Source organism: Hakea prostrata, chromosome 5 (assembly GCF_041222555.1).
Source record: "Hakea prostrata isolate BN-2017 chromosome 5, UWA_Hpros_2, whole genome shotgun sequence".
Classification (NCBI taxonomy): Eukaryota; Viridiplantae; Streptophyta; class Magnoliopsida; order Proteales; family Proteaceae; genus Hakea; species Hakea prostrata.
In genome coordinates, this window is record NC_142604.1 from 38,513,104 (window position 1) to 38,529,168 (window position 16,065).

Below are 16,065 nucleotides of genomic sequence, written 5' to 3' on the forward strand. Positions count from 1 at the left end.
CAGTGGTATTATGAGAAACAAACAATCGTGCACTGATACGAATAACAAAATAACCAAAATTCCACTTTTTTATAAAGTCATCATGATAGCTTTCTTCAAAGTTTAAAAAATAATAAACTCAATTGATGAAAGAAACGCTAATGACTTTCTTCAAATAAACAAATCTGCCACATATTGTTTTGATTTTAAAACTCTATATCCTTCTGACAGAAAAAGATCTAGTAAGACATCAACTTATTTGATGACGTCTAATCAATTCAAAATTGGAATTATGGAGTGGTATGGGACCATTCTAGTCAACCGAAGCGTAGGATAAATCAGACTATTGATTCATGTTTTGTTAAAACTCAATAGTTTAAAACAAAAAAACTGTAATCATGCCACTGTACCTCTAGGCATTATTAATAAGAATAAAGTTCAACTCTCAGAAAACCGAATCAATAAAGTGATTTTTGCCTTTTCGGTTAAAATCTTTAATCATAAAAAAACTTTATGCATATCATAACACCGAATCCCAAGAAAATCAAGATTGACAATCCAGAATAACTTATTTTCAAAACAAAAAATATGGTATTGTCAGAATTGATTTTGTTTCTCAGAAATCGAGGCACTAAAAAAAGCTCGGTAAAGTAATCGTTATTTCTTGATCATATTTTAAATTAAAATATAATTCTCAAAGAACGCGACAAACGAAATAACAATGGTTCCGCATAAATTTCTTTCGTTCGAATCTAACATATTACTAAACAGAAATCTTGATCTTCAAAAAGAAATCACTAATGATAGAGGAAGCCACTTACTTGTGCGAAAGAGTTAACACACTCTAAATTGCAGATAACTTCGAGTCGAACAACGTTCGATCACCTTTTTCGAACAAGAACTTTTCAAGAAAAAACTAATGCTTTAAGATTGTTAGGGTTTAAGCACGAGGCTGCTTAAAGCATTACACCCTGAGTATCTAGTTTGGAATACCAGACCGCTGCTTCCAGCTAGTATTATAAAATAAATACTGAATTCTATTGGTAATTGGACTCTCCTACAAAGGCCCATTACACCGTTTGATCGTAACTAATATGATGGCTCATATTAGAACATAAGTTGAGTATGATTCAAATACCTCAACAATAAGTTGGGTATAACTTGAGTACCTCAACACAAGTTGGGTATGACTCAAATACCTCAACACTATCATAGTTCTTCAGCCACTACTATGGAGGCTGAAGCTATTAAAGATGACATTTACTTAGCTTTAAGCTCTTTGGTGATAGAATTATTTTATCCTCGGATTGTCAGTCCATAATTTTTGTTTTAAATGGTGGTAATCAACCCATTTATTTTATCCTCAAGATCTAGATAGAACAAAAAATTTGTTCCACGAGCAATAGTATCAGCAACAGAGTTTAATGATTTGCAAATAAACATGAATTCAACAAAAGAGAAATTTTCAGCAAGCTGCTGAATTTCTCTAATAATCTCATACTAACCCAGTCAATGGGTTGATTACCACCATTTAAAACAAAAATTATGGACTGACAATCCGAGGATAAAATAATTTTATCAACAAAAGAGCTTAAAGCTAAATAAATGTCATCTTTAATAGCTTCAGCCTCCATAGTAGTGGCTAAAGAACTATGACAGATCTTAGCCTAAGCAACTATGATGCAACCAGCCAAATCCCATAGGATAGCACCACGACCTCCCTGCAGAGTAGTTTTGTTCAAAACTCCATCTATATAAATGTTAATATAAGATTGATAGTTGTTGGGGAAAAAAAAAAACAGTTAGGATTCTAAGGGATTCACAAAGGTAGGTACTTATTAAGAATGTTCAAAAGTAGTACTCTCAAACTCACCTACATAACACACGCTTCCATGGAGAAACAAAAATAAATAAATAAATAAATAATAACAAAAAAAATAAGATTGGTATTTTTATTTGTGAGAGCAAGTGTGAACCAACTCTTCTATTTATATAACATAGAAAGAGACGTCTACAAGAGGGATATCTCCAAATGATATGCTTCAGATCATGTCTTTTCCTTGAAAGCTTCTTTGGTAGTCATTCAAATAAGTGCTGTTGCTGCACAATCCTAGAGTTATTTTGGGTTTTTGAATAGATCAATGATTCTATGTCACCACTTAACCAATGGAGGATAAGGTAGTATTTATCACTATCAAAGATACTACGCAATGTACGCGAGTTCGTTGAATTTCCGGTGTTTCAATGGTTGGCGAACAAAACAGCCACCAAAACTCGAACTGGCGAGATATCGGCTCGCTAAACTGGAGATTTCTCAAGATTTATCACCAAACATAGCGATATTTTTGATATAACCACTGTCGCAACTCCACCGTCTGTCATGGTTCTGCAGACTAATACAGAGTAAACTTCGCTTTCGGGTTTACCCTCACTTGGTCGTTCTCTGCTTTGTCCTCGTCTTCGTTGGAAATAGGGCCAATAAAAGAGGAATCTAAATATTCTTCACACAAAATCGCAACCTAAAGCAGCTTCTTCGTCATTAGATGGCCTCTTCTCCAACTCTAATTCCAATTCCCAGATTCTGGCTTTTGGTCTGGCAAGGATGGAAGAGGAAGATGAGCAGTAGAATTGCATTTGAGCCACACACGTGGTTCATGTAAGACTATAGAATTGTAAAAAGGTAAAACTAAATAATGACTAAACATAAACATCTCCGTACATGACTTGACTTAGTTGCTATTAAATTAATATTATTTTGTTATTTTTTTATTTTTTTAAAACTTGGCACTAATGTTTTGTAGATATATGTTACATTATTTATTATTTTTTTAAAACTTTATGCATATGTAGGCGAAATCTCACTGAGATTTCACGGGTTCGCTTGGTTTGCTAGGTTGTGAACCGGCAAACTCAGCCAAGATTTCTTACCTTGATGCTACAGTTACTGCCTGTATTAATCAAAATGGCCTCTTACCACAAAAAAAAAAAATCAAAATGGCCTGATCTGCTTTGGACTGGTCTGGTCGGATTTGGCTGGTGACTCCGATCTGTAGTGATCTTTAGTGTCATTTTACCGCCAAGAAATCAACAGCGCTTTGAAAAGAAACCCCCATTGGGCTAAAGTGGATCTCGCGTCGCTGCTTCCTTGTTTTGCTTCAAGAACTCTGTTTTGTTTGGAATCTCTCACCTTCAGCTGTTCGATATTAGGGTTCTTGTTCATGGTTTCTTACATGGTCGTTTGCTTACCCGCTCTCTTCCACATGGCGTCTGTGCTCGTAGTTCAGCTATCAAATTATCTCTTCTACCACACGTCCATCACTTGACAATCCGAACACGGTTTCGTGAACAGAATCTCGCCCAGACCATTTGTTCTTTTCTGCTGAATTCATGTACTGACCTTCGAATGCTCAAACAAACCCACGCTCTCATACTAGTCAATGGGTTTGAACTCATCACTATTGCCCCTAGATTGATAACCCTTTACATCATGTTTGACGATGTTGACAGCGCCTTGTTGGTTTTTAAGGGCTTACCAGAGATCAACACTTTCACCTGGAATTTGATGATAAAAGCCCATGTAGATTCTGGTGCTTTTGATTCTGTACTCTGCCTTTATCGCGAAATGCGAGAAGCCGGTGCCCCCCATGACAGTTTCACGTTTCCTTTGATCAATAAAGCTATTTCTTCACTTGATTGTAGTCTTGAATTTGGAGAAATGGTTCACTGTCTAGCGATTAGGATAGGGTTTGAATACGATGTGTATTTTTGCAACACATTGATTGAGGTGTATTTGAAGAACGGGTGTATTGGACATGCTCGTCAAGTGTTTGATGAGATGCTTTATATAGATTTGGTTTCCTGGACATCAATGATTTCTGGTTATGTTTGGAGTAGAAATTATTCTGATGCTTTTGGGTTATTCCATGATATGCGAATGAAGGAATTCAGTCCCAATTCAGTGACCATGTTGATCATGGCACAGGCATGTTCTGTATCTGGAAATCCAGTTGTAGGTACACAACTTCATGGCTACCTGATCAAAGGAGGGTTTGAAAACAACGTATCTGTCCAGAATGCAATCTTGACAATGTATGCTAACATAGGGAACCTTAAAGATGCAGAAATTCTTTTTGATAAGATGGGTAAAAGGGATGCTATCTCATGGAATGTCATGATTTCTGGTTATCTCTTGACAGGAAATTCTCAAAGAGCTGCTGAGAGCTTTGACAGAATGCGTTATGAAGCTGTCCCTGGCCTTGAAACCTTAACTTTGGCTACCTCGGCCTTAGCCAAGTCGGGCAATCTAACTCAGGGTGAAAAAATACATGGTTATGCATTGAAATCTGGCTTAATTGATATAGTTTTACAAACTTCTCTGTTAAATTTGTATGCCAAGTGCGGTGAGTTGGGGCTATCAGCTCAGTTGTTCAAAGAAACCTGTAAGAAGAACAGCATTACTTGGGGCGCTATGATGTCAGGTTTTGTTCAAAATGGGTATTTTAAAGAGGCAATTGATTTGTTTCAGCAAATGCAATTTGAAGGTTCTAAACCTGGGGTTGACATGTTTAGAGATCTTGTCCTTACATATACCCACTTGGGTGCATTACGTTTGGGGAAAGGAGTTCATGGTTATATAATTAAAAACACGGTCTACAGGCCTGAAGAAGGAAATAAAGCCATGGAAACTTCTCTCTTAAATATGTATGCAAAATGTGGCAGTATTATTTTGGCTAGAAGGTGCTTTGATCAAATGGTTGACAGAGATGTTGTAGCATGGAGTTCAATGATTGAGACCTATGGTATACATGGACTTGGCTATGAAGCTCTGGAACTTTTCTATCAGATGGAGAAGGAAGGTGTTAAACCAAACAATATCACCTTTTTAAGTTTGCTTTCTGCTTGTAGCCACTGTGGCCTTGTTACTGAAGGTTGTAGAATTTTCAGCTACATGAGCGAGAGATACTCTATTAAACCTGATATAAATCATTATACTTGCATTGTAGATCTTCTTGGTCGATCAGGGAAGCTTTTAGAAGCCCTAGCTATAATTGAAAAACTGGCTGTGAAACCGGATGGTAGGATTTGGGGCGCTCTGCTTGCTGCTTCTAGGGTTTATTTTGATTATAAAATTGGCTCTTACGCTGCTGAACGGATCATGGAGTTGGAGCCTGATAATGTTGGTTACCAGACATTATTGAGCAATGTACATGCCAGTGTTGAGAGCTGGACCAAAGCTGAAAATGTGAGGATGGTCATGTATCAGAAGGATCTGAAGAAGAAACCAGGTTGGAGCATTATAGAAGCAAGAGGAAAGATGCATGGGTTTGTTGCAGGTGATTCATCACCTGCTTCAGTACAAGTTTTGGAAACATTGGATGTTCAAGGATAATAGAGAATTATGGGTTTGAGAAGTTAAACTTTGCTTTACCAAGAATAAGAATTCTCAATGTTAAAAAATCACATGATTAGTATTTAATTAGTATAAAGTGTTAGGATTGTTTTTTATTTTGGTATTCATTACTACAACTACTTGCCGAGTTGCACAAAAAATCACTTGAAGCATGTCAGGCTTAAGTATGCCCAGTTTTTTAACAGAGGTTTATGTTGTAGAAGGCATGTATTCTTAAACTTGTACTGACATAGGTCTTCTTTGACTGATGAGGAAAGGGCCCATGAAGTTGCTGTTGATTTTTTCACTAATCATCTGGATGTTCATAAGCAAAACCAGCGCCAATGGAGAAAGAATTCTGCCTCCTCGTATTGCTAGACTCAAGAATCCCCCAATGACAGCAGAGGAGAGAAGATCTGATAAGTTGTTTTTGTAACATATGGAGAATCTACTCTGAGCTCTTCTGGCTTTAATGCCTTTCTCTTTCAGTCATGTTGGGATAATTAAGGAAAATGTAACAAAGGCCATCATGAATTTCCGATTTCTTCCGCCTGGAAATATGGAGAAATGAATTCTGCTTCAACTGTTGTACCAAAAAGGAGGCATTCATTTCCTTTGTGCTTCTAGGTCTATTTTGTTTCCAGGTGTACTGCAAAAGTTTTGGCTGATGGATTGCAGAGCACTCTTGATTCCCTCATCAACCCCTCTTGGTCAGCTTTTATAAAAGGAGGCACTTGTTAGATGGTGTACTCTGTGCCATGAGTTGATGCATAATTATCATCACGAACAGGGTATGCCAAGGCTCACCAAGATTTACCAATGGAGTGCTAATGACTTGGTTAGTTGTAGTCCCTTATTTAGCTTAGCCTGGAAAATGGCTCTCTTATGTATTTATTCGATGGTTTGTTGTCTGCATTATAATTATTATGTTCCAAGTGCATGGTCGGATTCCAATCCAAGACTTTTCATGAAACAAGAGGATTTAGGCATGTTTTCCATTTTCTCTTGATCTTATTAGTTTTGCAATTTCTCTTTAACCTCCTTGATTGTGACTTAGTTGTTACTTCAAAGCTTATCAATATTTTAGTGTCCCAGTAACCTAGCCCTCCACTGCTTTGCTGATCTAGTATTCATGTTCGCTCCCTTTCTTTCAGATACAGTAGTGAATATTGCAGAAATGCTTTATCAACTTCACTTGGTTATAGGTTTTCAAAATTAATATGTCAAAGCAAAAGTTTACTTTCCCAGACCAGATGCATACTTTAATTGTTAGATATGATCTTTGTGTTGTTAGTTTTTCCCTCTTATCTGACCACAATTTTGATCTCTTTACCAATAGTATTTCTAACAAGATAAGCACTTGGAAATGTAAGCATCTTTCTTTTGCAGTGAGACTGGAATTGATGAAGTTGGTGTTGAATGACATTCTTCTGTTTTGGTCCAGGCTGCGCTACCCTTTAGCCTGAGAGGGAGATACCAAAGTCCCTCTTGAAACACCTAACAATGCTTCGTCTCGTTTAAGGGGATCCCTAAGGTCTGGGATCAAGCTATTCATCTTGTAAAGCCTCTTGTTTGAGATTGTAATTCCATTTTGGCTGTGGCTGAATCCATATGGGTTGGCCATTACATTCCGGATTGTAGATTTGGAAGTGGATTTTTCCAACCTAAAAATGAAAAATGTGCCACAATTGGCTAATTTGACAATGAAATTTTCACTTGACTCCAGATCAATTTTAGGAATGAGATTGAAATTTTTTTCCAATAGGTAATCTTGTAGTTCTGCCTGGGAGTATTTAAGAACACATCACAGCAAAATGAGATGGCACAACATAGTCTGGGTTTAGGCACCTGTGTATATTTTCACTTCTCTCATGCATTACTCTTCATAGTTCTTTGACAACTAAGATAAGTTGGTTTATGGGAGCATCTATAGACATTGTGAAGGATGGAATGAAGACAAATACTGTATTTTATCAGTATAGAATCTTTGAGATGCTTTCGGAGTCGGTCCTTGCCAGATCTGACATCAAACATAAGAACAGGCCTCAATCATCAGATGAGGAAGTTGAATGGCTGATTGATCTGTCTCTCTGCACCTCATTAAACTTGGTTTCATTGCTCCCCTTCGTCACATGTGGAGTTAGAGAAACAGTAGGATTTTTGAACTGTTGACCATCCCCCAGATTATGTTCTCAACTGTGTTGTTACATGCAGTGATGTTCACTACAAGTTCTCCAATATAGAGGACAAGGCAAAGGACAGTCTTCGAATGACGAAGGTCCTCATCTTCCTCAATGCATTTATCCATTGAAACTGGAAGCTGTTGGAGATGGACCGCATTAGTTAGGGTGCAGAGCAGAATCTTGTCTATGTTACCACTGACCATATTCCTGCTGGCGATTGCAGGTGAGGTGGTATCTCTTTGCTGAGTGTTAACGGCTGATACCCAGCCTTGGTTTTAAAGGAACTGCTTTCCATTCTGACAACAAATTTCAGATTTGCTGCATAGCAAGTGCCACTTCCTGACCACCATACTAGGAGTCTATAATTACCATATGGCCATGGATATCAAAGCATCTTCAGGTGAGTTTTGATATTTGTGTCGTGATTCATGCTAATGGATGGGGAATGACCTTCCTTAGTTCACAGTGGGTTGCGTTAGCGATTAGCTACCCTTAACAAGCTGCATAATCTGATCATATCGTAATCAGCTTATTGAATGATCAGACAATTGTTATTCGAAGGGGCTGTATAGCGAGTTTACCCTAAAGGCTTCTTCAGATTGCTTGTCTTGTTGATATTGAGTTTGAAGGTAGTTGGACATTCTTCACCTGAAGTTGGCAAATTTTTGTATTCTCGAGCATGGAAAAATTAAGTTTCGAGTTATCAAGTGAAATAGAAAACCAGAGAAAAACACACACACACACATATAATTTTGAGCCCATAGCCTCTGGCAGATCAAAGCAATCAAGGCCAAACTTGTACCCCTACAAGATAGTTTCTATTAGGCGATCGCTGATTTATACGGTCAGAATACGATCAAGAATTGAATAAAATTCAGCTTGATGTCTTCATCAAACATCAAAGTAACAATTCCTATGACGATGTCTTAGACCAATATTGTGTTAGGTTTTAACATTTGCTTAGTTTGCTTACTTTTGATCCAGTTAAATGGTTAGGGTAGCATACTCAAAAAGACGATCACTTCAAACATGGAAGCAATAAAGTTGGGAGGGTTGAAAGAGCCTAAAAAAAGAACGGAAAGGACCCGGGGGGGGGGTCCCCGACATTCCAAAAACCCACACACACAAACCAAAAACCCCCTCTCCCCCCCCCCCCCCAACCCCCCCTCCCCCCCCCCCCCAGTCCCCCCCCCCGCCGGGGGGATTGGACAATAAAGTTGGGAGGGTTGAAAGAGTCTAAATATAGTAACTGTAAAGGAACTACTGGGATGGTTATTCTCTGATTATAGAAGTCAGAATTTTTCAAAATAACCAACACAAACAACCAAAACAGTTCCTATTTCACTTTAAGTTTAGTTGCTACCCAAACAGTAGTTGCTTGCCTTTCACAATAATGAAGTTCATATTCTACTTCATTTTGCATGTATTTATTTTTTTATTGGAATCCTTGAATTATCAAGACAGGAGTGACATCCTTAAAGCTGATTTACGCCGCACAAGGAGGATAGGTCTTCAGGTCATGGTAAAGAAGACAAGGCCAACCTTAGCACGGTCTCTTGGGTTACGCTCGAGTGGACTAAGCTAAATATTGATGAGAGTTCTCTGCTAATCCAAGCTTAGCGAAGCAAGGGGTGTCATCAGAAATGACAATTGCCAGAAAACTCTTGGGGGTCAGAACTATGAATCTACTGCACCTTTCATAGAGCATATCTACAAAGAAAGTGATACCCATTGACTATCAATCATCAAATGATAATCTACAACAGTGATTCAAAAATGATCCGTGAGGCAACTTTTAAGATCTAGTTCAACTATACAAGTGTTAATTATGATGAATTTAGTTCATCTCTCAGCAATGGTTTCTGACAATGATATTCTAATTTAGAATTTCCAACTTTTTCCTTCAATTTTGTTGGCTCAGTATCATTTGATTTGGCCCACAAAAGGAGGTAAAGCCCCACTGTCACCAACACAGCCCCAGCCATGCTGCAAGATTACAATACCAAGAACCTTCAGATAATCTAAATTAATGGAAGAATTTGAAATATAGGAAAATAATAGAATGTTGAGGCCAACCTCACAAACTGAGCAGCTTGCCTCAAGATGATAGTCTCTAAAAGGAACGAGAAGACAATATTCAGTGGATGAAATGCTGATGCAAACACCGAACCCCTCTTATATATGCACCACGAGATTGCATAAAAGCACAGCCCTGTCACTAGAACACCCTGTTCACAGCTATTTAAAATGGAATTGACTTTAAAGAGATAAATGAAACCAAAGTACTCCAGTTAGTTTTTCTTTCTCATTTTTAAGACTATCAAAGTATTGCATTACCCCATAGAGAATAACCAGAACTTGAAGACTCCCATCCCATTGTATTCTCCAAGCAGTGAGGTCTCTCTCTGTAAAGGCTGCAATAGTCGCAGTTTGGATCATACCGCAAAAGCTAATCATGGCTACCCATGACATGACCCCACGATACTTAGCTGCCACATCTTCCTGTACAACAGCATGTCCCACGCACTTTCAGTTACAGGTCTTCTATTCCATCAGACTCCATTCAATAACATGCCATTTGGAGAACTAATATCAATAATATGAAAGCTGTATGATAACCAGAATTCACCCCCTGGCCGAACCCCTAAAGTGGGCCCCAAGGCCACTTCAAAGTGGTGCACCTAGGGGTGGCCGAACCCTCCTAGAGGGATATTTTGGTCAAAAGATTCTTGGTCAGTTAGAAGTCTAGTTTGAGTTAAAGATAAGTTCTCGAGTCCTTGGGAGTCTTCTTTAAAGATAGACTCTTGCAAGCCTTTATCTACAAGAAGAGTTCCTCAGAATTTTGAGTCTTAAAGGGAATCTATTTTCAAGGAGATTCCATTAGATCTTGAAGTCTTTATTTTGACAGTTGAAATTATTTGAAAGGGGATCCTCATCTATAACGGAAACCCACTTAAGATGGAGTCTCTGAATAGCATAAAAATATGCCCATTCTTTCTTTGTAATTTTCTTATGTTTGGATGAATAAAAACTATTGATAATTGCAGCCAAAAAAGGTGCAGCAGAGTCTTATTTGGGTAGGACCTTGCGGTTGTCTAGATCTCTGAAATTTCTCTCATCTTCCTGTGACCCAGCAACGCTACAGAACCTCCCCTATTCAAATCAGGTACGCACAGCCCTTCCCACTTCCCTAGTTCCATCACAACGGCCCCCCATTCTCCTGTTCAGCGCAACCCTAGAACCCCTCCCCCTTGCTGTCGCACCTTGGCAGCAACCCCCCGAGGCCCCTATGCACCCCTAAGCCCTCCCCCTACCCCTTGCGACAGGGTCCATCCACTCCCCCCACCCCTCTTCTACCTGATGACACCCCCTCTCTCTACCCCCCCCCCCCCCTCCTCTTTCTTCTTCCTTGCAGCAAAATAGAAACAGAAAACAGAGAAAAGAAAAAGAAGAAGTAGGGAAAAGAAAGGAGGAAGAAAAAGAAAGGAAGAAATAGTAGAGATCCTTCCCCCATGTTAATCTCCTATTACACCTACCCTACAATTCCAAGAACCAACCCATAGCCTCCCAAAATCAACACCAAATCTCCCCATACCCGACCACAGGTTTCCCAGGAATCCTTAGTACATCCTGACCCTATAACTCTTTGTTACATCTCATATTGATTCTGGACATCTCAAAACCATTCCATGGGAATTTGTTAAAACTCTAAAATTTTCCCCATCATTCCATTTACTTTTGTTAAAGCTTAATCTTACCCAAAACCTACCCATTTAGAACCAAATTATATTTAACCTTATTATCCATCCCATCCAGATTTTATAGTTATTTTGCTGGTTCAAAAGAAGATTATCCTGGGCAAACCCTTAAGTTTAGGTAAACCATCCTAGAACCCAAACCCTAACATTGGGTTTCCACCACTGTATGTGCTTGCAGCTCCATCCATCATCACAAAAGAATGAAATCACCATTTAGGTTGTTGTTTAGAGAAAAACAATTCTGTATTTCATTTATGGAAGTTGGTTTTGAAGGGCAGATGTTTGTGCATTAGTAGAGTTGCTCCATTGCTACTTAGAGATCATGGGTTCGTCAAGTCAGGAAACTCTCTCCATAAAACAGGCATGCGAGTATGTTAAAATTGTACATTCTTAAAGAAAAATCAATGGGGTTCCGGATCATACTTTTAAAGGAGCCTTCACAGTGTCAAGGATTAAGAATCAGTTCAAAATCTTAGATTCCTCCTGCATAGGAATATAGGAGAGAGTAACTTCAATGACTTCTTAGGTGAAAGAGGGAGAAAGTAGTACAATTTTCTATCTTTGCGTCACTTGAGTTAGAAAGGTGGATTTTATGAAATTGAAATTGTTTTTTTTTTTTTTTTTTTTTTTTTTTTTTTGTCTGAGGCATTTACATAATCCATCAAGAAATACTATTTGAGATACCTCAGTTACCAAACAAATTGGGGTACTTCAGGTGCAAGTTACACTAGAGAATGCTAATTGATGTGAACCAAAATCTAGGATTTTGAGATTTGAGATTAAACTCTAAAATTGGGTTCCTTCGAAAATCCTTTCTCTGAGAACCGACAATCTTGTGGGATTCTATTGGAAGAATTAGGATTTCAACTACCCAAACAATACCCAAGATGGGTTGGAGAGGTTTGGAGTAATGAATTAGGGAAACTAGTAACTTTGCTATGGGAATCAAATTCAGCCCTTGGAAGGGTTTTGGGTACAGGTAAAGGGGGTTTTAGGGCTTGTGGTTAAGGGAGATTAGGGTTTAGGGTCTTATCAGCAAAGGGAGGGTGGGGTTGTGGGTCTTGCGGCCAAGGCAAGGGGATCTTGGAGCTTGCGGTTAGGATTGTAGGTGTCCAAGGTAGGATTGGTGTAAATAGGTTGCTGTCCTAAGGTTTCTTGACTGAATCTTGATCTTCTTTCTTACTTTTCTTGGCTCTTCTTTCTTGGGTTGGAAAAATTCTGCAATTAGGGTTTCCTAGGTTTTCTAAGCTTGCCGCAGGTTAAAGAAGAAGAGAAGGGAAAGGGAAGGGCTTTACTTGGGTTTAGGGTAAAGGAGAGGGTAGGGGATGAACTAGTGTTTGTTGGAGAGGGATCCTATAGGTGCTGCAGAGTTTAGGAATGGGGATGGGGAAGTCTGCAATAGACGAGAAGGGTGGGGGAGGGCTGCCGTGAGCTAGGGAGGGGGAAGAGGGGCTGTATTTACTTGGTTAAGGGTGAGAGGCTGCTGTGAATGCTGAATTTGTTGTTGAAATTGAAAAACACTGGCTGAAATTGAAGAAGAAATCGCTTTAAACCCACCGTGACCCTCCCAAGAAGACCACAACTTTTCTTGCCTCCAGAAGCCGATTAATTTAATTCAATTCAACTAGAAGATTACATGGTTTGAGGGCTTCATTTATAGCTTTAAATAAAGAAATAAAAAAGGATTCTACATTGGAAAACCAATTAGAACTCTAATTGGCATCCAAAACTAACTCAACCACTACTTGACTATGACTTTGACTCAAACAAGAAAATAACTAACTTTAGAGGACTCTAATCCAAATTCCATGACTAGATATGGAGCCCTAAAATTAAGGAAATTAAAGTGGACTCAAATTATGGGATCCCAACATAACTAGGAATGTCACCTTGACTAGGGCTTTTACATAACTTGCAAAATAACAATTAAAATATATATATATATATATATATATATATATATATATATATATATATATATATATATATATATATATATATATATACGTATATATAAAAAAAAAAAAAAAAAAAATAAGACACGTGCAAATGCACGTGGCCATATGAGAGAGAAAAGATATGAGAAAGATATCTCTCAAGGCCTCTCTCTCTCTCTCCCTCTCTCCTTTCTTAAGTAGACTCGGCTATTATGAGAAAGACGAAGCAGCGTTGTTAGTGCTGCAATCTCTCTCTCTCTCTCTCTCTCTCTCTCTCTCTCTCTCTCTCTCTCTCTCTCTCTCTCTCTCTCTCTCGTCTTTCTTAATGGTGGCTTGATTTGTTTCTACACTCTCTCTTATTTCTTCCAAGAGATTGGGTTTGTTTCTGCGATCTGTCTCTCTGCTCTCTGTCTCTGTTACTTCCTGTAGCACACCGACTCTATCGGTGAACTATTGCAAGTCCTAGAAGCAGAATAATACGATGGATTTTAAACCAAAGATGCGATCAAACAGCAAGATTTCGGAACATATGATTCCAAAATCAAGAAGGTGTTGGAGCATCAGCAGATGAAGAACTATGTTAAGTGAAACCGACGAAGTTATATCAGAGTTAGTTTCTACAATCTGGTTCTTTTCCCTCTTTCTATCTCTATTTTTCCCTTTTCTTATGTCAAAATAACGAAATAAAATTCAATTTTGAATTTCCATTCGATTTCATCGGGTTTTCTTAAAAGTAATCTCAGTTCAATGGAGTGATCAGACATAGTAAAAGTAAATAAAACAAAACAACTTTTAGAGAAGACAACAATGACGACCACGTAAGATTAACTGAATTTCAACATGAGAATTGCAAATTGCATGAATGCTTAAGGTGGAACGAATGGATTCATACCTTAATCCGAAAATCCGTTTCATCTTTAAATTTATGTCTTCAAATTTGTCAAAGCTTAAACTCTACTCTAGAAATAAAATACTGTTCTTCTTCCATGGTCATAGCTTTCTTATATAATACTACTGTTTGAGTTCTATTAGGAGTTGTGTTCATATTAGGAATCCTCAACCCAACCATTGCACCAAGGCCCGCCCCAGCATAACCACATACTGTAGAAAAAAGAAAATCTTATGTCATGCATCTTTATTTCTTTTCTTTTCTTTTCTTTTCTTTCTTCTTCTCTTTTTTTTTTTTTTTTTTGGGTGGGGGCGCAGGGGGGATGTTGAATGCATGGAACCACATGCAGTCAACCTTTCACAGCATAAGAATGCATCTCACAAACCTCAATCATCTTGCTATAAAGTCATTTGATATCAGCTACCCAAGAAGTTTTCTTTAATGTCCACCTCAAGGACTAAGGCTTTTGTTGAGTGGAGATGAGAAAATCTTAATGGATCAAAATTAAAATTCCATCATGCACTTGTCGTACTTATGTTATTAGTAGAGCAAACCACAATAGAAGTCATATTTATGGTGTAAATAAAGCCAACTACCACAATAAGAGAGGGACGAGGGGAATCAACAGGGGGCACATGAGTCCTTAAAAAAAAAAAAGTTCTAGAAAATACCTTACCAATTTCAGTCACTATAGTAGCTATCATACACCGTGGGAGTGGAACATGGTTCAAAAATCATACCTTTCATAATCTCGGGTTCGATGATCATCATCATCATCTTCTCTATCTTGACCGCGCTTTCTGTCACTCCACTCCCTATAGTGGTCTCGACGATCACGGCCTCTATCACGATCCCCCTCCCTATCTCTGTCCCTATCCTTGTCCCTCCCTTTTTCTCTTTCCTTATCCCTACTCCGTGAAGACTCTCTCTCGTAATCACGTGAGCTGTGCTGCAATGAACCAATGCATTTATGTTGTTACATCGAGAAGGGTAGAACAAATAGCGAACTGAAAATATTCTAGAATGGGAAATTTTAATTAAAAAGTATAATCCAACAATTAAAATATATAGTTTGATCTCCAACTCTGAATATTCAAATAGTTCTTCAAGACGACAAACTTAATTCAGAATTGAGAAATTATGAAAGGAAAAGAAAGAGGTGGGAGAGCGGGACTGAATGCTAGAAGATATAAACTGTCCTTTCCTAGGGGGCTCGATTGATATAAACTGTCCTCTGAAGCACTTGATTCCTAACCAAGTTCCCGAACAATTTCCGTTGTCACTGTCATTCCAACTCTGCAAGATCTGATTAGTAGCAATAAAATTACGGTATTCAGCTTGAATGATTTGAATCTCATCCAACTCTTCACATGAGATAGATTGGAAGATTGATGCGAACAATAGAACAACCAATGAGAGGCATGATAGACTCTTCTTCTTCTGATTTTTCTTTTTTACCAACAATTCCACAATAGACAATCATTGGTGGTCACTTTGGGAAGCACAATCTGATTTTGAAGACGAACAGAGTTAAAAGAGACAATAAGGACCTAGAGAGATGTAAATTGAATTTTGAACTCCAGAGAGGGAGGCGTACCTAACCGCCGTTTTGCTGAAACACAGCATGAAGCAGTCAAAATCCAACAAGAATAAATGTAGAAAATTATAGAAGAGGAATAGAGTTTAAGGGAGAATAGGTAACCAGAGCGATTTAAATTGAATTTGAATTTTGAATTCGAGAGAAAGAGAGGGTGGAGTACCTTTTGCTTAAACACAGCATGGTCAGAGAGGAGTACCGAACCATGAGATTTTGAAGTTTGACTTCGTCATTTGAAGTTTGACTTCGTCATTTCAAGTTTTCCAATTTTCATTCATCCACAAATAATACCTGAGGGGAATTCAAAAATATACAAGAGAGATCAAATTTTAT

At 38.2% G+C, this 16,065-nt stretch overlaps 2 protein-coding genes across 3 annotated transcripts in view; one reads left to right on the plus strand and one right to left on the minus strand.

The window, feature by feature from the left end:
- Positions 1–3,282: 3,282 nt before the first annotated feature.
- LOC149015929 (pentatricopeptide repeat-containing protein At4g35130, chloroplastic-like) lies at positions 3,283–6,609 on the plus strand. Its single transcript, XM_089157257.1, has 2 exons — positions 3,283–4,835; positions 4,983–6,609. Exons 1-2 carry the CDS (start codon positions 3,383–3,385, stop codon positions 5,366–5,368), a joined length of 1,839 nt encoding a protein of 612 aa, XP_089013383.1. The 5' UTR covers positions 3,283–3,382; the 3' UTR covers positions 5,369–6,609.
- A 2,168-nt stretch (positions 6,610–8,777) lies between these two features.
- The window catches only part of LOC149015930 (WAT1-related protein At3g18200-like), a 49,042-nt gene continuing 41,754 nt past the window's right edge, over positions 8,778–16,065 (minus strand). Inside the window, exons 4-6 of one of the 2 annotated variants that reach the window (XM_089156855.1) lie at positions 9,889–10,053; positions 9,628–9,779; positions 8,778–9,537 (exon numbers count right to left, since the gene is read on the minus strand). In XM_089156855.1, coding sequence (XP_089012981.1) covers positions 9,378–9,537; positions 9,628–9,779; positions 9,889–10,053 — 477 coding nt within the window. In that variant the 3' untranslated portion in view covers positions 8,778–9,377. Of the gene's footprint in view, positions 9,538–9,627; positions 9,780–9,888; positions 10,054–14,875; positions 15,085–16,065 lie in introns of those variants that run through there. The other variant, XM_089156856.1, reaches the window with a different exon arrangement.

Bases quoted from the DNA above. Each gene is read 5' to 3' on its own strand.
- LOC149015929 (XM_089157257.1), top strand. From the start codon at position 3,383: ATGCTCAAACAAACCCACGCTCTCATACTAGTCAATGGGTTTGAACTC. The intron at 4,836-4,982 runs GTGTTAAACCAA...CTTGCATTGTAG, and splicing joins CTATCAGATGGAGAAGGAAG to ATCTTCTTGGTCGATCAGGG.